The 19,952-nt window shown below is 43.6% G+C and overlaps 1 protein-coding gene across 4 annotated transcripts in view; it reads left to right on the forward strand.

Annotated features, from left to right (window-relative positions):
• The window catches only part of RAP1GAP2 (RAP1 GTPase activating protein 2), a 240,374-nt gene that overhangs the window by 78,284 nt on the left and 142,138 nt on the right, over positions 1–19,952 (forward strand). Inside the window, exon 1 of one of the 4 annotated variants that reach the window (XR_010067543.1) lies at positions 16,343–16,950. The exons of 1 other annotated variant lie outside the window; for it this stretch is intronic. Coding sequence is in view for 1 of the 3 variants with exons in the window: in XM_063297332.1 (XP_063153402.1) it covers positions 16,844–16,950 (107 nt within the window). In the remaining 2 variants the exon portion in view is untranslated. Of the gene's footprint in view, positions 1–16,342; positions 16,951–19,952 lie in introns of those variants that run through there. 2 more of the 4 variants (XR_010067544.1, XM_063297332.1) reach the window with 2 other exon arrangements.

Consider the following 19,952-nt stretch of genomic DNA (forward strand, 5'->3'; position numbering starts at 1 on the left):
ATAAAAAGAGAGGCTAAATTTTATTTGCCGTAGTTATTTCGCTGCAGAGTGCTGTCTGGATTTTCTAGTGCTAATGATGGCAAATGGACATACTTAACTACTAATTTTCTAATAAAACAGATCAGAATTTCCCTATAGCAAAGCCGTACTTCCTCTACTCATTGAATTTCTTTTCGTTTAACCCTGAGCTCTAGGACTTGGTATGATTGATCGAGGCGTTTAGCTCTGTGAGTGATGTTGGGAAGATCAGGAAATCTGAAGGCTGTGAGATCAAAATTTCAAGTAAAGCAGAACTGAAAGGATAGAAAAATGTAAATCACTGGATAAACAACATTTGCCTTTCTTTAGTGATAATAATAGGGGAATTGAGTGACAAAAAATATGATCCTATTTAGAAATTATGGCAAAACTGGTTTTCTCTCACTTGGGGTTGATTCTGATAAAGTAGATTATAAAAATAAAAAATAGCTATGCTGTACATTCTACTAGAGTGTTAAAAAATTGCACCTATTTTAGATGCAGCTTTTCCTAAGACCCAGAACATTTGCATGCAGCTTCTCCCATCAATGTATATGCAAAAAGCTCCAGAAATAGTGTTGTTTCTTCAGTGTTATTCTTTATTATGTAAATGTACTTGATGCAGATTTATGTCTGTAGCTTTTCCCAACGTAAGCTCATTTTAAAAAAACATAACCATACTTCTTCTAGTATGCAACTCTTAGAAACATGTCTCAGATGTGTTTCTCACAAACAGTTGTGGAGGTTGCAGCGGTGTGACTGGACCTTCTTCTCCTTTTTCCCATGGTTTGCATGCGCGACACTTTTAAAAATGGTTCATGGCTTCAGCTGCCATAGCTGCGACCACCATCTTGACTTTTTTGACCCCTTGAACACCTCTGGGGATTTGACTGCACAAGTGTATGACTGCAGAAAGATGGACATTAGCAGATCTGCTCAGTGCTGCTATCTAAGCCATAACTGTGTCAGTTCAGGTCAGTGTTTCTCAACCTTGGCCACTTTAAGATGGGTGGACCAACTCCCAGAATTCCCTAGCCAGCAGAGGAAGGGCTGGGGAATTCTGGGAGTTGAAGTCCACCCATCTTAAAGTGGTGAAGGTTGAGAAGCACTGGTTTGGGTAAATCTTGCAGATCTCTTCCCATAGACACCTCTGTTGGATTTCATTTACATCCCTATTAGGGACCAATTTCATATTTAATTATGCAATATATAATTAGCAGAACTTTGTCCTAGAAAGTGGGCTTGCTTTCTTCACAGCACTTGTCTGAACACAAATTATTCTGTTAATTTTTGAAATCCAATCTGGCTTGGCATGTATCATGCCAATAATTAGCTAGTGGAGGGAAATCCTTAATATTTTGGCTATACCTTCCGAATCTGGGGATGCTCTTGAGTAAAGATTAGTATGAAAAGCCATCATTGCAAAGATTCTTCTCTATCCCACATTTTCATTTATGCATTAACTACTAAAATAACCTACAGTATTTATTATATTGAACTTTAGCCTGTAATTCAAACAAATTCCCAAGCTGGATTTAAAGAGCAGGAAATATATAAAGAATGCAAGAAACACTCAGTAATAGGTGGTGTGCAAGTGAAGGGGACAAAATATAGTGTTTATGGAGGAAAGATTTTTCTTGTAGTCCAGTGTTTCTCAACCTTAGCAGCTTTAGGATGTCAGGACTTCAATTCCCAGAATTCCCTAGCCATTCCTCTGCTGGCTGGGGGATTCTGGGAGTTGAAGTCCAGACACCTTAATGTTGCTAAGGTTGAGAAACACTGCTGTAGCCTGTCAGTAGCCACGAAAGCCTGAATGATACTGGAAACAGAATATATTGTGTTTTCATAATTATATTTCCATTTGTGCTGGATCCCGCCCCCCTGCCCACCTTCCTGCTGCTGCGTTGCTGAAATGCTTTCTAATATTGTCCAAAGAAGAGTCCATTTGATGGTGGTTTTGGCTAAAGCAATTCTGCTTGCCTGTTCTGGTAAATATTTTCAGTGGTCCTGAAGAAATGTGTGCATGTTTGGGCAGTTCCTTAGAATTACTATTCTCTTCTTGGGAATTTTCTCTTTCTTAATTCCTCCTTCTTTAATTAGTAGAATGCAGTGTTTGGAGGGGGTTTTAGATCATCTAGTTCATATCAGTACAAATTTGGCTGACAGTCGGGCATTGTAAAATTATTGGAAGGGATGTGACTGATCCAGAAAGCCTTGCCTCTGTCTTAGATGTTGGCATCTATCTGTATCTTGTATTTATTGGCTACATTCTACTTTTTCTCCAGGAGCAAAGGCTGTACTCATGACACTTCCTCCTTCAGGGTTGAGGGAACGTGACTAGCTGAAGGTCACCTAATGATCTTCCATGGCTGAGGGTGGGACCTGAATCTAGGTCTCCATGATGGTGGTCCCCACACTTTAACCCAGCCTTTCTCAACCTTTTGACCCTGGAGGAACCCTTGAAATATTTTTCAGACCTTGTGGAACCCCTGCACATTCAGACTCAAATATAGGCCAGAAGTTACAAAATTATTATATGCATTTCATGTGTAGGCCTGGGTATATGTATTAACAGTGTTCTTAAACTAAAAATAAAGAATGAAACTTACCTCTTTAATGTGAAGCTGCCCAAATTTGAAATAATTTTTTAAATAAATCGTGATGTCCCAGGGAACCCCTAGGGACCTCTCACAGGACCCTAGGGTGCCACGGAACCCTGGCTGAGAAACGCTGGTCTAACCACTACTCCATGCTGGCTGTTGGGCTGAGGGAGAAGGACTGGCCCAAAGTCCTCCAGGTAACTTCCATGGCTGAGGGGGGACTCAAACCTGTCTCTTCCCTCTCTTAATCCAATACCTAAACCACTACACCATGCTGGCTTTTTAAGATAATTAGCTTTCTTGGCTATATGAATTTTCCCCATAACTTCCTGGTGGGATAGATTGGGCTAAGATATGGTCCTCCAATGAGTTTCTGCGGGTGAGGGAGGAATTGAACCTGGGTCTCCCTGCTGCTACCCTTCACCTGTAGACCACTCTTTGGCTGAGAGGGACAAACTCAACCAAAGTCCCCCAAGGAACTTGAGTGTAGACAGACAGACAGACACATACATACTGTATAGTCACTTTTCAGAATATGTTCCTTTGCAAATTAGCTTGCGTGCATTGGGGCATCCAGAGGGGTGTTTGTGTGTGCCATAAAGTCAAGATGGTGGCCGGAATAGTATGATGCAGCCCTGCCACTTCGGTTTTAAATGTGCCACATGCCTAAAAAGTGGTGGGACTTCAATTGTGTGGCTGTTGCTGCCATTTGGACTATTTTGCATCCCCTGCCAACACTCTGCGAGGAAACATTGGAGCAGCAAGTTGAGATGAAGCCAGCAAAGATGATGGAGAGGAAGTCCTACAAGAAGAGATTGGGGAAGTTTAGCCTGAAGGAAAGAGTGGTATGAAGCAATAGGATATGATTAATTGATCAACTAATTATGTGTCATCAAGATGATGTCAACTCTTAGCAACCACATAGATAGATTTTCTCCAGGATGATCTGTCCCTAACCTGGTCTTTCAGGTCTCCTAACAGTGCATCTATCACCACTGTAACTGAGTCTACCCACCTTGCTGCTGGTCGTCCTCTTTGTCTCTTTCCTTCCACCTTTCCCAGCATCAGAGCCTTCTAAAGAACTGGGTCTTCACATAATGTGTCTAAAGTAGGATAACGTGAGCCTGTCCATTTGTGCCTCAAGTGAGAATGCTGGGTTGATTTGCTTGATGATCCATTGGTTTGTTTTCTTGGCTGTCTGTGGTATTCTCAAGAGTCTTTTCCAACTTTTCCAAGTTCAGAAGTGTCAATACTCTTCCTATGCAGTATCTGAAAAGATATCACAGAGAAGAACAGCATGTCTCGTTCTTGGTCATTCCAGAGAACAGAACACAAAATAATGGATTAAATTACAGGAAGACTCTGCTTGAACATTAAAGCCTTTCTAATGATAAGAACAGGTTGATAGTGGAACCACTGACCTAGAGAAGTGATGGGCTCTGATGGATGAGTTCAAGCAGAGGCTAAACATCCATCTGCTGGGGATGCTTTACTTTGCATCCCAGCACTGAGCAGGGGGTTGGACTAGATGGCCCTAAGGGATACTTCCACCTTGTTCATTCTATGATCCTCTGAATCAGGACTTTTACTTTAATTAACCTTGGAAGGGACATGTTTTTTTTTCCTAACTGCCAACTATAACAAAGTGATATTTTTTACAAAATCAGGTATTGGGCATGGCTGGAATTTATTAGCAAGGGTCAAAGGTGGCTCCTACCTTGTCATGGTTTGGCATTTTTAGACATCCCATTTGCTTAGAAAAGTGACAAATGGAAATTCTGAAGATTACATCCCAGTCAGAGTATTGAAATGCTAGATTGGTAATGGCCTCTAATTGTCCATGGGGATAAAAATGCACACAAAAGACCCTTTATTGTCATTCTAAAATTACATTTCTTATCTTGTGGTAGAACTCACTTCTCTGGAGCCTAAATGTCAAGGTGTTTTTAATAGACTTCTTTTTTTTTATGTGTAACAAATGAAGTTATGTTCCTTAAAGGTCATATAAAATGTCTCTGTGTTTGCAGGCTGGTAATTAATCTTGCATTCCCTGAGCACGTTGTGATCTCTCAATCCAGAAAGTAGATCTGGATTGACTAGATTGTTGGGGACACTTGCATTCCTCGACTTCTTTATGGCTCCCAGGGAAAGAGGGATAAAACATTTGGAGATGGTTAGTCAGTTTGCTTGTTTTGCGGGGGTAGGTGTTAAGGAGCCAAAAATATCAGACAAACCTTGTCAAAGCAATGTATAGCAGGTAGCAACATCTTGCTGATCTTGTCTGGGCTGGGAAGATAAGTAGGAGTAGGGCTGATTAATACTTGGATGGGAGACCACAAGGGGATCCCAGGGTTGTAGGTTAGGCTAGGAGATGAAAAATATATCCTGGAAGAAGGCATTCCAAACTACTCCTTTACTTTTGCCAGGAAAATTGTATGGATGTGCTCATGGAGTCTCTAGGACAGTGTTTCTCAACCTTGGCAACTTGCTGGCTGGGGAATTCTGGGAGTTGAAGTCCACACATCTTAAAGTTGCCAAGGTTGAGAAACACGGCTCTAGGAGTTGACCTCAACACAAAGGAGGTCAACAAATGTTGAATCCCCAAATTTTATAATGAAGAAGGGATGTTTTAAGGGGCAAAGTAGAGAGAGAGTGAGAGAGGGTGTTTGGTGTAGTGGTTATGGTTGTTGGACTAGATGATCTCAAGGAGACCCAGGTTCTAGTCCACTCTCAACCACAAAAGTGCCTTTTGTGACCGTGGGCCAATCCCTCTATCTCAGCCCAAGAGTCAATGTGATGTAATGGTGAAGGTGCAGGACTAGGAGTGGGCAGATCCAGGTTCTAGTTCCTCCTCAGCCATGGAAGCTCAGTGGGTGACCTTGGATCAGTCCCTCTCTTCAACCTAACCTACCTCACAGGGGTGATGATGTGGTGGTGGTGAAATAAAGAGAAAGCTCCATGTCAGATTCCCTCAAATTCTTGAAGGAAGAGCTTTGAGAACAATGGGCCCAAAGTCACCCAATGAATTACCGTGGCAAAGGGTGGACTTGAAGTTGGGTTTCCCTGTTCTAGGCCAGCTCCTTCAGCACCTCACCACCTCAGTAGTTAAAGACCTTGATGCTGTCAGGTTGAACAATATAGAAATAAGATGATGGAGGAGACCAATTGTTGGCCTGATCCAGCTGGCTCTTATCATCATTTGTCTAACCCAACATTCCTGTACTCTAGCAGTGATCTGAAGGTTTCTCTCCTCTTGAACTAGAAAATAACTTTGGTACCAGGGTGGATTTCTAGGTGCGAAGATTACTGCAGATGCTGACTGCAGTCAGGAAATCAGAAGACGCTTAATCCTTGGGAGAAGAGCAATGACAAATCTCGATAAAATAGTTTAGAGACATCACACTGACAACAAAGGCCCGCATAGTTAAAGCAGTGGTGTTCCCTGTAGTAACATATGGCTGCGAGAGCTGGACCATAAGGAAGGCTGAGAGAAGGAAGATCGATGCTTTTGAACTGTGGTGTTGGAGGGAAATTCTGAGAGTGCCTTGGACTGCCAGAAGATCCAACCAGTCCATCCTCCAGGAAATAAAGCCAGACTGCTCACTTGAGGGAATGGTATTAAAGGCAAAACTGAAATACTTTGGCCACATAATGAGAAGACAGGACACCCTGGAGAAGATGCTGATGCTAGGGAGAGTGGAGGGCAAAAGGAAGAGGGGCCGACCAAGGGCAAGATGGATGGATGATATTCTGGAGGTGACGGACTCGTCCCTGGGGGAGCTGGGGGTGTTGACGACCGAGAGGAAGCTCTGGCGTGGGCTGGTCCATGAAGTCACGAAGAGTCGGAAGCGACTAAATGAATAAACAACAAAACCAGGGTGGAACAGAGATGCCAGCTCAAGTGAAGAGAAGATAACATTCTTAGTTCTCCTTTGCTCTCTCTGAGCATCCTTAAAAAAATTAGGCCAGTGAACTGCAGCTGCTCAGAGGCATTCAGGTGTGTCCCACAATTGCCTTGGAAGAATCCATTTCAGCTCCAGTGATTCAGAGGGTCACGTTTGGACAGAGAATGAACTGTCCTTGAACAGTGTTGCTCAGTATAGGACAGAGATATAAAGTTGTCATTTTGTGTGTGTGTGTGTGTGTGTGTGTGTTTGTGTGTGTGTAATCCCATTTTTGGGAGGGAGGGGTTTCTGTGCAAATACACTTTCTGTGGACTTTGCTAGGCACCCCTCTATTCCTTGTTAATAATTAACATTAGGTTGGCCAAGATCATAGCTGCAAGCTGGTGAGAAATGAATAAGCAAGCCCACATAACAAATACTATTGATTTTGTTAAAACAAAAGCTCTAGTATTAGAGGATTTAACTTGTTCTCCAAAATAGTAAGCTTCTAACTATTATTTATAAAGAGTGGTTAAAGGGTAAAGGGTAAAGGTTTCCCTTGACGTAAAGTCCAGTCGAGTTCGACTCTAGGGGGCGGTGCTCATCTCCGTTTCTAAGCCTTGGAGCCTGCGTTGTCATTAACACTTCCGGGTCATGTGGCCAGCATGACTCACGGAACGCCGTTACCTTCCCGCCGAAGCGGTACCAATTCATCTACTCACATTTGCATGTTTTCGAACTGCTTGGTGTGCAGGAGCTGGGATTAACAACGGGAGCTCACCCCGCCGCGCGGTTTCGAACCGCCGACCTTCTGATCGACAGCTCAGCGGTTTAACCCGCAGCGCCACCGCGTCCCTTTGCAAAGAGTGGTTAGAATACATTAAATGAGGAACTCAGTTTATGGAGGTGTAGAATAAGGGATTCAAGTGTTCCAGTCATAATCCACAATGGAAGACAGTTTTGGCTTCTGCGTGACAAATAGGTTTCATTTAGATTTCAAATTAGGATTGATTCCCCCCCCCCCCCCATCAAATGATTAGTTTCTGTCTATTAGAAACCTGGGAATCATTTGTAGAAGAAATTGAGAGGTTCAGCAAATGGCTGGAGATGCAGTACTCAAAATGCGAGAGTGGCTCAAAGGATACTCGCTGGTTTTTCTAGATACTTTGTTCTTTTGAGTTACATAGAAACTAAGTTACTGGAAACTAAGAAAAGAATATGGAAATATGTAAGGATTGCCTATTCTAATGGATAGCAGACTCATAAGCAGGGTTTCAAAGATATCTGATTTATTGAAGAATAGTATGCAGGATCGCAAAGAAAGCTGAGAATGATGAAAGCGCGCCAAATTCAAACTAAAAACCCTCGGTGCAAATGAAATCCCTCCCCCCCCCGTAGAATCTTCCCAAGCTCACAATCCCAGGTGCTCCTAATGGTTTCTGATGGTCTGCGGGAAAAGTCCTTGAACAGATAACATAACCCAAACACATTCCATTGTACTGATTTCACATACAGAGCTTGGCACAAGGTCTCACAGCAGCTCTCTCCCAAACAGAAACGCGCGTCAGCGCCATGGCATGGGAAACGCTACGATGTACAAACTACATTGAAACAGTGAACATGACAGATATTGCCTGCTTCTGTGTCAGCAAAAAAAAAAAAAAAGAGTTTCAGTGGTGGAAGGATACCCATCCTCCATTATTTAAATTTTTGTTTGAAAAATATACCTCCCTCTCTATATTGGAACAAACAGTTTATAATTGCACTCCTGACTGGCTTGCAAATTTGGACTGCATTTATGTTATATATTTGATTTCCTATTCTCCCCCTATAGTTAAAAAAAAAAGTGACCTAAAACATTTAATTTAATTGCATCACTTGTATGCCTTTAAGAATAGCTTCAAATAATATGAGAGTTGTAAACCTCTCTTCTTTTTTTCCAGTTTGCTTCTGAAATTAAGTTTAAAAACTGAATTAAAACAAATCAGTAAAGAGGCCAGAACTCCAAATCTTACTATTATGAGGGTAGTTTTCCCTTTGCATGGTTAGGACAGGGCTCAGCAACCTTTCACAGCACTTGGCATCTTCTCATGTGAATTGACACGATAACTTGGGGGCATCAAATGCGCGCACACACACACACACACATTCATATTCATACACACACACACACACACTCCAATGTTTCTCAACCTCAGCAACTTTAAGATGTGTGGACTTCAACTCCCAGAATTCCCCAGTCAGCAATGCTGGCTCAAGAATTCTGGGAGTTGAAGTCCACAAAATTGCTGAGGTTGAGAAACACTGCCATATGCATATGTCACACACACACACACGCACCACACAGAGAGGAAGATATAGATAGATATACCAAGATCTAAAATCACCCCCTCCTAAGATTTCAGCACCCTCTCACTCCATCTCATTTGAGCTTGCAGAAAACCTTGTGAGATTTCATGCAAGCCTGCCAAAAACTTATAAGATTTTACTGATTTAAACAATGATTTAATTTGGGGAAAGAGAAGGGCTTGCAGTAGGGGCTCCTCTTCTCTCCCCAGATGTTGGGTTAGTGTTAATCAGTGGTGAAGGAAAGATAAGTCAAGAAATGCATCATTTAAAAAAAAAGAGGCACTTATTGGTATAAAATGTGGTCATGCTGATTCTATGCATAAATGTAAATGTAGAAATAATTACTGTAATTGAAATAGAAATACAATACATTTTCCCAAAGGACCAGCTCAGGTCTGTCTGCAGAGTACGGTCAAAAAGTCAAGATGGCCATGATGAGATCACAGTCATGCCTTCCATCCTGACTTTTTTGACCATACCTTGTGGACACCTGTGTAGCAGCTGATCTGTGCTTTGAGATTGGAGAGAAGGGGCTGACTTCTGGTTCTACCTGTGAACATGGACTATCTGTCATGTTCCCGTTCCGATGTTTATGGTTCCTCGTAACGTTTCACATGTCATGTCTGCAGTTGCGTGCCTGCCTGGCCACGCTGGTAAATTTCCTTTGTGCTGACTTGTGATCTTCTGGAATGTATGTTTGGGTTATCTCTGCTGTTCAAGGTTACTTTCTCAGGCCGATTCTAACGGTTGCTAGCATCTGGGGTGGGTGGTTGCTATGCTAGCCTGAGGGGAGGGTTCGCAACGGGAGCAAGGCTTTTTAAGTTTGTATTTGGCGCGCTTTTGCTCATTCTCAGCTTTCTTCGTACTTTGCATACTATTCATTCAATAAATTAGTTTTCTCTAGTAACTACTGATGAGACTCCTTTTATTGGAATAGGCAATCATTACACTATCATGTAATAAGTTCAGGTAGGGCTTTCTTGGTGGTGGTGGTGCCCAATCATTGAAGTTCCTTAAGGGAGATAATGTGGTTGGCCCCCATATTGTTAGATTTTTGACAACCATTTTAAAAATCTGCTTGCTTACTTTGAATTTGGGGAGTAATATTATATTAGCTCCAAACCTTTCTTAAACTGATACTAATAGCTCACACAATGCCCTAAAGCAGCTCACCGAAAAACTTTGGGTATCTTTGACAGCATGCTAAGCTTGGTTAGTACTAACCATGGTTAGATTTTTCTTGTGCCAAGAATTTCAGTGAGGTTTCTCCCACCTACTTTCCCCACTGGGAGGTTCCACTTAAATTTCCCACAAGGATGTTTGGATTACTGCAATGCACTCTACATGGGGCTGCCCTGGAAGACTGTCTGGAAGCAGAGGTTCCAAGATGAAGTGGGTTATCTAGATCCCTTCCAATCAAGATTCAAACCCAGGAATGGGTTTGAAACTGTTTGGTTGTGGAGTCCTTGGTGCTCTCTGAGCTTGGTTGTTTGCTTGCAGACGTTTCACTACCCGACTAGGTAACATCATCAGTGATGGTGAGTGTGGGGTTTGCTCCCTATTAATGTACAGTAGCTTACTGTGCCAGAGTTGGTAGGGGTGTGGTTTTCTCCTTGGTGGTTCCTTATTTGGGCATTGTTCTCTGCTTGATTGTTTGTCTGGTGTTAATCCCTGCTTATCTGGGTGTTAGCTGCTGGAGAGGATGTGTCCTGGTCTTTTTGTTTCCTTCTTAGCTTTTTTATTGTCTCTTTTGAATGGTGCATAAATGTGGTTTATCTCTATGTAACTAATTGTTGATTCCCTGGGTAGTTGATGCCCTGGTTCCTTTAGTTGGGGTACCCCAAGGCTTGTCTCTCTCTCATGTTATGTAACATCTGTTTGGAACCATTGAGAGATCATCCATCAGCTGGGTTGAGGTAGCATCAGCATGCTGATGATACCCTGTTGTATATCATCACACCAGCCTGGACTGGAGATGCAGCAGAGGCCCTTGTTTAGCATTCAGAACCTCTGAGGGCTTGGATGTGGTGAAACAAACTTAAACTGAATTCCAATAATTGAAGATGCTGTTCATAGGAGAAAAATCCAGCTTCTCTCCAGTTTCAAGACTGGTTTTGGATGGAGTTACATATAATGCTCATAAACAAGCAGGTCTGTGATTGGGGTTTCTCCTGGACTTAAGGCTCCTGCTAGAACAATAGGAGAAGCCTATGGCCTGGAGAACCTTTGTCTAGCTTCAGCTAGTGCACCACTTGTGGCCTTTTTCTATCAGGATGCCGTTATAATAGTGGCCCAAGATCTCACCACTGTATCCTATCTGGCTCTCTACTTGGGGATGTTCTTGAAAGTGACTTGGTTGGTCCAGTATCCTTTGGTCCAGCTGCTGGAAGGTGTGAGCCACTTCAGCATGCATCTGGACTGGTTGCTGATAGTGTCTGAGTCCAATTCAAAGTGCTGGTATTAACTTCTTAGTCCTCATGGGTCAGCCCCCATTTCCCTGTAAGACTGTCTTCCCAATCCAGACTCTGCTGTGACATGCATCCATCTGATTACATGAACTGAGGCCTGAAAGCAGAACTTTCCCATAGCTGCACAAGCGTTATGGAACACTCTGCCCTGGGATGTGAGCAACCCCTACTTTGCTGTCATTTCAGAGAGCAATAACAGCTGTTTTGTTTCAATGGGCCATTGCAGTTTAATGGTGCTGGTTGGATTCTGTGCTTTGTTCCATTGATTTTGCATTATATTTTCACTGGGTTAGATTGGAATGGTTTATGTTTGTAATGTGGATTGGATTTTACTGGTTTGGTCAGCTTCTATTTTAACAGGCCATTTTATGGTTCTAAATGCCTGATATATGGGTGGTATAAACATGTATGCAATAAATCTATCAAAAAATTGGTCCCATGAACCGTGTATTCTCTACCTCTGTTGCATAACAGAAAAAGAACCTCCTATGTTACATCTAATGGACTTTGCATAATACAGATTTCATCACCTCCAACCACCAGTGTTCCACCCACCCACCCACCCACCCATCCACCCATCCATCCATCCATCCATCCGTCCAATGTAATGGTATGTGGGAATGACCTTGGGAGACAGGGCAAAGAGACACAACCAAGGGAATGGTCAGATAAAAGGCAACTGAGCCCACAGCAGGAATGTGGATGGGGTAAAATGCTCTGAAGAGACCCTCCCTAGTTTCTTGGGCTGTAAAGGAGATGGGGGGAAGAGTCCTCCCTACCGAATGTAATCTCCCCCACTTGGATTTTATATTTATATTTATTATTTTAGTATCTCGGTTGCTTACTTTGTAATTTTATACGTTGATGCTTTTAAATGGTTAATTTTCTTGTAAACTGCCCAGAGTCCCCCTTTTCAGGGGGAGATGGGTGGTGATAGAAATTGGAACAATAAATAAATAAATAAGCAAACAAATAAATAAGTACTTTCAGACTTGCAAGTTTCTGTTAATGTAGCTTTACAATAAAGTTGAATTAGCTCATGTGGTCGTGATTCCTGTCTGATCTACCTTGTAAGGCTGGCACCCACCCAGGTAGTTCCCAGTTTACACCACTATTCATTCCCAAAGTCCTTGTACAAGTCAACTCTTTTGTGTAGATTGGTCCACCAGTTTTATCCATATGCAAAAAGTGGACTACCATTTTGCACAGGCACAAAATTCTCAGCCACCACTTTGCCACGTGTGCAGAAAGCCAGCTGTTGTGCTTTACATTTGTTGTGTAAGGGCCAAGGGCCAGTGAATGGGTTGTTGAGGGGGAGCAGAGGAGCAAGAAGGTCTTGATTGGATGGACTTGATGAGATCTTTAAAAAGAAAGGTGAGAGTTTAAAAAGAGCCAGTATGGTGTAGTGGTTAGTGCTGAGGAGACCCAGACTCAAGTCCACTGTCAGCCATAGAAGCAACCAGGAGGACTTTGGGCCAGTTACAGGAACAATATTGGGGGGAGCTCCATAGTAGAGGAAATTTAGGCAGTGTGGTAGAGCAGTTAAGATGTAGGACTAGGTTCCAGTCCATCTTCAGCCCAAATACATGGGGTAACTTGAGGCCAGCCCTGTCTTTCAGCCCAGCCTACTTCACAGGGTTGTTGTGTCAGGGTAAATGAAGGGAGATCCCCATATAAACTATTCTTCTCTTAGAAGAATGGTTTATATGGGGATCTCCCTTCATTTTACCCTGACACAACCCTGTGAAACTTCTTCTTTACCTGAAGGAACTTCAGGTAAAACTTTACAAGAAGTTTTAGAAGAAACTTCTTCTAAAAGATGGGATATAAATCTAACAAATACATATAACATAACAACACATAACATAACATGGCAATGCATGATGTGCTGTATGGATGTGATGAAAACAAGGATGATTTATCACAACAGAAAGGTCTGGGGAAGGATTATGAATGGTGTTCAGCTGTTTCCTTCAATTTTCTGCCTTTACTATCTTCCAGTCATTATTCCTTTCTTTTTTTCTCTTATTTGAATAACCTTGCCTTCCCCAGGAGGGAATAGCATGTTGGGTAGGTATATTCATGAATCAATGATTCCATTCTGATATTGCCTCAATCACACATCCTGATTTCTGCTTAGCCCAAGATCCATCTAGCCTACACTGACTGGCAACACCTCGCCATATTTTTCCAGCCTTGCCTGGAGATGTGGGGGATTAACTTGGGAACTTCAGCATGCAAAATGTCGATGAAGATTCTCAGTCATCCAGGTGGAATTGTCTGTGGGTTGAGCCATGGCAACTGGATTTCTTTCTTTTTGGTTGAAATGTTTCACTGCCTGTCTAAGCAGCTTCTTCAGTCTGGGCAAAGATTGGTGAGGGGTCCCCATACATGTCTTCCAGGGTGGCTGCATGGTCCCTACACCTGAATGGCTGTCAATTGTGCCATGGAGGTGTGGATTGTCTCTGGGATGTCTCATTCCTAAATCCCTCGCTCATCCCCAAGTGGATCGTCAAGAGTGGCCTTCCTGGTAGTCTTAATCTTCCTGGGGACTGATGAAAGAGCAGCATGAAAAATGGGAGACAAGTTGTGTCTGAGGCCTCCGCCTCTATTGAGGGAAGGATTTTCCACTTTGGCATGAATGGATTCCTTAACCCCTCTCTCAAACCACCTATCTTCTCTGTGCAAAATGTGAACGTTATTGTCCTCAAATGAGTGTCCTTTTTCTTTTAGATGAAGGTAAACTGCTGATTCTGGTCCTGTGGTGGTGTTCCTCTTGTGTTGGGCCATCCTCTTGTGTAAAGGCTGTTTAGTTTCCCCAATGTAGAGCATATTCAGCATGCAAACTAGAGGCTGTGCAAGTGACTGCAGCCCATCCTATAAAAATATGCTCCATTTTAGTCTCTGATGCTTTGGTTATTTTGTCTGAAGCTTGTCTAATGAAGTTTGCACCGTTACTTCCTTGACATTTCTGTTGCTTTTTAAAGGGACTAATCTGCTTCTTTGGAATAATCATGTGGTTGATTCTGAACAATGAAGATCCGATAGAGAAAAGGTGCACCTTTGGAGTCCCTGTGGCTATATGACTGCTCCCCAAAGTCTAACCTTAACCCCACATAGCCCCACTAAAAATGGGAATTTACAACATGGTAGAAACTATTAAATACATGGGGAGTACTCCCATAAACTGCATTTGATTTATTGCAATTTACATAACTTTAAATGTAAGTTACATTAAATTAAAATTGAATTAAAACAAATGTACTTTTTGTTCTGGCCTCACCAGCCTGACCCCTAAACAGACTTCAACTATTTTTTAGGCCAGTGTGTCTCAATCTTGGCAGCTTGAAGATGCGTGGACTTCAACTCCCTTGCTGGCTGGGGAATTCTGGGAGTTGAAGTCTACACATCTTCAAGCTGCCAAGGTTGAGAAACACTGGTTTAGACTGTGGACCTGAGGATAGAACCCCAAAGACAAGCACAGCTTTTGCCCTTCCATGAAACTGTTCATTCCTGCTGTGATGATATGACTGTGTGGGGCCAATCAGATGTATTTGTATTATGATGTCATAAAGCCTAATGAGAGGGAAGGACAAGACTTCCTAGAACTGCACTGCCCTTACACTGCATGGGCTCTAGTTCAGAGCTGAGCAAATGCAGACAGATCCAGGATTCTGGCACTTGTAGCTGGGGAAGACTGAAACTCTGAGTAGATGCTGCCAGTCAATTTAAATGTTACTCTTGGCTGATTCCTTATAAGGCAGTTGGTGTGTACTTAATGGGTGAAAATCTTTGCTTTGTTTTGGCACAACTTTTTGGAATACTGTAAGTGGTGCTCAAAGTTTTTTTGCAGAACGCTTTGCCTATTTCAACTCAGCCTCCAGATGGTGCAAGAATCAGCTACCAGCCTTCCATACACCCAGATAAACTGATTTGACTTCTGTGCAATACAACTGGAGTTCGTCCCAAATCAAGCCCCTTTTTCAGTACAATACTCGTAAATGTTTCTAATCCCTGATGACAATCAGTAAATGACATTTGCTAAGGGGTGTGTGTGCCAGGGAATGCATTTATTTTATGCAAAACATTTGTTGCAGCTTGATGATTGCAAGGCAAGCAATGGCATTCCAGATTACCCATTTTGCATGAAATTAGTGGAGAGAATATCTTGTAGAAATGGTGATGATGGTGGAGAAGGAGAAGTAGGGGGGGAGGGAGGGAGAGAGAGAAAGATAGGGAAGGAAGAAAGGAGTGAGAGAAAAGGAAGGAAGGAGAGGGGGAAGGAAGGAAGGAAGGAAAGAAGGAAAAGGGAAGTGAAAAGAAAAGAGAGAGGGAAAGAAAGAAGAGGGAAGGAAGAAAGTGAGTGAGAGAAAAGGAAGGAGGAGAGAGAAAGAAAGAAAAAAGGGAGAAGGAAGAAAGGGGTGAGAGAAAAGGAAGGGAGAGAGGGAAAGGAAAAGGGAAAGAAGAAAGGAAGAGAGTGAAAGAAAGAAAAAGGAAGAAGATAGGGAAGGAAGAAGGGAGTGAAAGAAAGAAAGAAGATAGGGAAGGAAGAAAGGAGTGAAATGAAGGAAGGAGAGAGAGACGGAAAGAAAGGAGGAAAGGTCAGGAAGGGAAAGGTGGAAGAAGAGACAGGGAAAGAAGGAAAGGAAGGAAGGAAGACAGCAACTCTTCAGTTATACCCACCTTTGGTTTCCATAGCATGTCAAAATTGCAGAGGCTTCGACCTATTTCGTCTTTCTAAGATAGAAAAATATGGATGAATTTAGGGATCTTCTGCCAACTGGCAAACAAGCCACCTCCGGCGTGGGGGCGCGAGGGAGGGAGGGAGGGAGGCAGGCAGAGAGCCGCTGTGGGTCTCCAGTGCCAAGCGGTCTCGTCATTCGGAGCCTGCCGGTTTTCATCCCGGATCCTTCGCTGGCCTTTCGGGGAGCGACCTTTCCTCCTGCCTCCCTCGCGCCTGGCTCTGCCTCGGCGGAGGGCACTTTTAACTGAGGAAGAAAAAGGACGGGAGGGGAAATCTCCGAAACCAGCGCTCCGGGCTGGGCGGCCGAGCGGGAGCGGAGCGCAGGAACTGCCCGGCGGGCGGGCAGGCAGGCAGGCGTGGCGGATCGGCCAAGCCAGCGCGGCCACATGGGCGGCTGGCGGCGGGGCAGAGAGCCCGTTCATTGACTGGGAAGACCACCCCTGCTCCGGGCTGGCCATCCGGCAGCCGCCCCGGGGCGCGTGGGGCTTCGGAGCAAAAGCTGGCGCGGCAGGCGGAGGGATTCTCCAGGTGACCTGAAGGTCACTCGCGTCCCGAAGCCGCACCGGACCGTTGAACGCGCCTCTCTCTCTCTCCCTGTGCCTGGAATAGCGAGGCAGAAGAGGAGGAGTGGAAGAATGAGAAAGTGTGTGTAGGGGAAAGCGAAGGAAAGGGAAGGAGCGCCGGAGGGAGGCAGCTCTGCTCTGTCCCGCTGCCTAAGAGCTCTCCTGGCAAGGGCCGGCGATTTGGGGGCGCTGGGAAGAAGCCCCCCCTCCCTTGGCCATGTCACAAGCTTCCAACAGGATGCGGTCCAACAGGGCAGGGATCCGAGCAGCTGTGGTGCTCATAGGGTTGTTACACAAGTCCAGAAAGCAAAATAGAGAGAAAAGGTAACGCAGCTGCTTTTGTTGCGCGCGGTGTTCTTGGCTGCACCCTTGGGCTGCGCAGTTTCTCCCACTCAGCTTGGGTTTGGGGCAAGGGGCTGGGGCGGGTGGAGGGCAACCAACGATGGGACTGGCAACGTTGCTGGGGCACGGCTGAAATGTGAAAGGGGGGGGGTCAAGATGCCCAAAGTGTGCTGGGCAGCCATAGCTGTCCCCTTTGTCACTCTCAGAATGACCGAAACTATACTGCAAGCTCGCAGAGGTGTCAAAGCTGGATTTCTCCCTCTTTGCTGCTCCAGGTGGCAATGAGTTCCACTGGCGTCTAGCAGGCAGTGTTTGAAATTGAGATGCAGAAGAGCTGTGCATTGGTGTGTTTTCCTTGCCGGCAGGCTGCTCTGGCAACACTGATGTTGTTTCAGAACATTTTGCTCCTGGGGGGTGAGAAAAGTTAGTGGTGGGAGGGGAAGAGCTGGGATGCTTTTAAAGGCTTTGTGCAATATACTACTTGTGGTGGGCTCTCTTCAGACGCTGAAAAAATGGTTTGCTTTCCTTTTTGAGCCTTTGGCGCTAAGTCAGGATGTAGCTATTCCCCCCCACCCCCTCCTTCCCTTCTCCACATGATGACAGGTGTAATTTATTTGAATTTCTCCCTCCTCCCCTCTCTGTGGGACTTAAAATGCTTGATTTGAGGCCTTTAGATTTCCTTACCTGGTTAATTATTTTTAACCTTTACTTTCCAGCTAGATGACAGTGATTCAAACCAAAAACAATAGGCACAATTCTGGCATGATTGTGGGGCGGAAAGAAAGTAATAAAGTGCAAAAGTTTTTACTTTTGTTGTTATGATTATGATTTTGATTATGGTGATTGTTTTCTGTTAGCCATCAAGGTTTGGGAAACGGCTGAACTCTGTTATTTTAAAGTACACTGAAATGATTAGCGGTTGGCCGGATTCCATGCAAAACAAACAAGGAAGCTGTTTATTGGGAAGGGGTGTGTTTCACAAGGTGATGTGGATAGTCCTTGTTTACTTAGTGCAGGCTGCTTTATGAAACTGGATAGGGGTCTGCCCCAAGGAGGTTGCACTTAAAACATTCTACTGAGGGTCAGGCAAAATATTTAAGCTAATATGTACTTTGGATTGATGACAGGAAGGAACAAGGACTATGGTCTTGGAAGTAAGACCTCTCAGGTAAACTAGTATTGCAGCCTTCAAGTTTACTATAAAACTGGGCCTCTTTATGCTTCTTATCATGTGTGCTTGTGACCAGATGTGTTCATGGAACTTTTTTTTTTTAAATTGGGAGGTAGCCCTAAGGATTTGCAGCCGATTTGTCTGGCTTACGTTCTTCTTGTTTCCTTCCTCATATGTATATATCCAACCTCACTCTTTTCCTCTTTTTAAATTGCTCTCAATTGATGAGGAAACTAATACCCACAAGTGATTTATCTCAGTCTGGTTAATCAGTGTGTTAGTTTGTTCTCTGAATGTTAGAAAGTGCTTGATATTTGTCACTGATTCTGCCCACACCTTTACTGGGTCCTGAATTAGCCTAGATGCTGGGTTTGTACCATATGTTGACCGATAAACTAATCCAACAGGTTAGGTTCTTTTTAAGCCAATAAATACATAGATATATAGATAAGATAAGATTAAAAATGATTTAGTATTTTGTATAATCATAGTATATCTATGATTGCAGCTGCTAGGTCTTCAAATGAGCTGGTATGTGTATTGTGTGAATGGAAGCCAGAGTGTTCCTTTCTGGCATAAAGTTTAGTATTTTGGACTAAGAGAAGGAAGACTTGGGTTCAAATGTGCACCCAGTCATGAAAGTCACTGGGTATTCATAGGTTTGGGGCAGTGTTTCTTAGCCTAATCTACTCAACAGCATTGTTAAGGTAAAAAGAAGAATTGTGGCCATTATCCCAACTTGCTTTGGGGATATAGAAAGGCAATAAATAAATATTCTCCCCAATTCAGGAATCCTTAAAGGCAACCTTATCATGTCTCAACGGCCTTGTCAGAAAGTAGGGAACCTTTTATGTTTGTGTTCAGTTATACCAGTACATGATAAGCATGATTAAAAATAACACCATCACTTAGGGCGGACAGTGCTAGTTTTAAAAGTAGAATCTGTACAGTAGAAAGTAAATGTCTTTTATGGAATTCCCTCTTAAGATTCCTAGGGAATTGTGAGAGCAGAAAGAACTCACAACACACCAAGTCCTCCAATTAAGGTCCGTGTAACAGAGAGAGCCACTTTGGTGTAGTGGTTAAGGCATCAGGCTAGAAACCAGGAGACCGTGAGTTCTAGTCCCACCTTGGGCACAAAGCCAGCTGGGGGACCTTGGGCCAGTCCCTTTCTCTCAGCCCTAGGAAGGAGGCAATGGCAAACCACATCTGAAATCTTGCCAAGAACACTGCAGGGACTTGTCCAGGCAGTGTCCGAGAATTGGACACAATTGAATGGGGTGGGGGGGAACCTAGCTGGTAGCCACCAGCTATCATGGGCCACCTATGTTTCATTAAGTCCCTTCCAGCCATTGCTGCTTTCCAAGAATACAGCATTTCTAGCTGTTCACTAAGCAATCGCTTGTAAAAATAATTATTTCTGGATGAGTATAATATTTTGAAGCTGGATTGTGCTCATGATCCAAGTAGATCGTGCTCATGAGATCCAAGTAGTCTGCTTTGTATCATCAGATGCAGAGGAGAGATGAGGACGGAATCTTTCTCTAGACTGAGATAGATTTGGAATCTGCCCAAGTATTTTTGTGCAAATCCATCTTTCAATTGCACAAGCAGTCGTCTTCCGCTTTGAAAGAAGGCTCTTATTTGTCAGGAGTGCTTTAAAATGTCTTTTGGTGCTTTTGAGTTTATTTATTGTTTATTTATTGTTGCAAAGGAAGTATGAATTGCCTGGTGTAGTGGGTACAGCTCCTACAACTCTCTCTCTCACTGAAGGCTTCCAGCAGACCTGTGATTTTGGAATGACATCATTTCC

This window comes from Candoia aspera, chromosome 1 (genome assembly GCF_035149785.1).
Source record: "Candoia aspera isolate rCanAsp1 chromosome 1, rCanAsp1.hap2, whole genome shotgun sequence".
Taxonomy (NCBI): Eukaryota; Metazoa; Chordata; class Lepidosauria; order Squamata; family Boidae; genus Candoia; species Candoia aspera.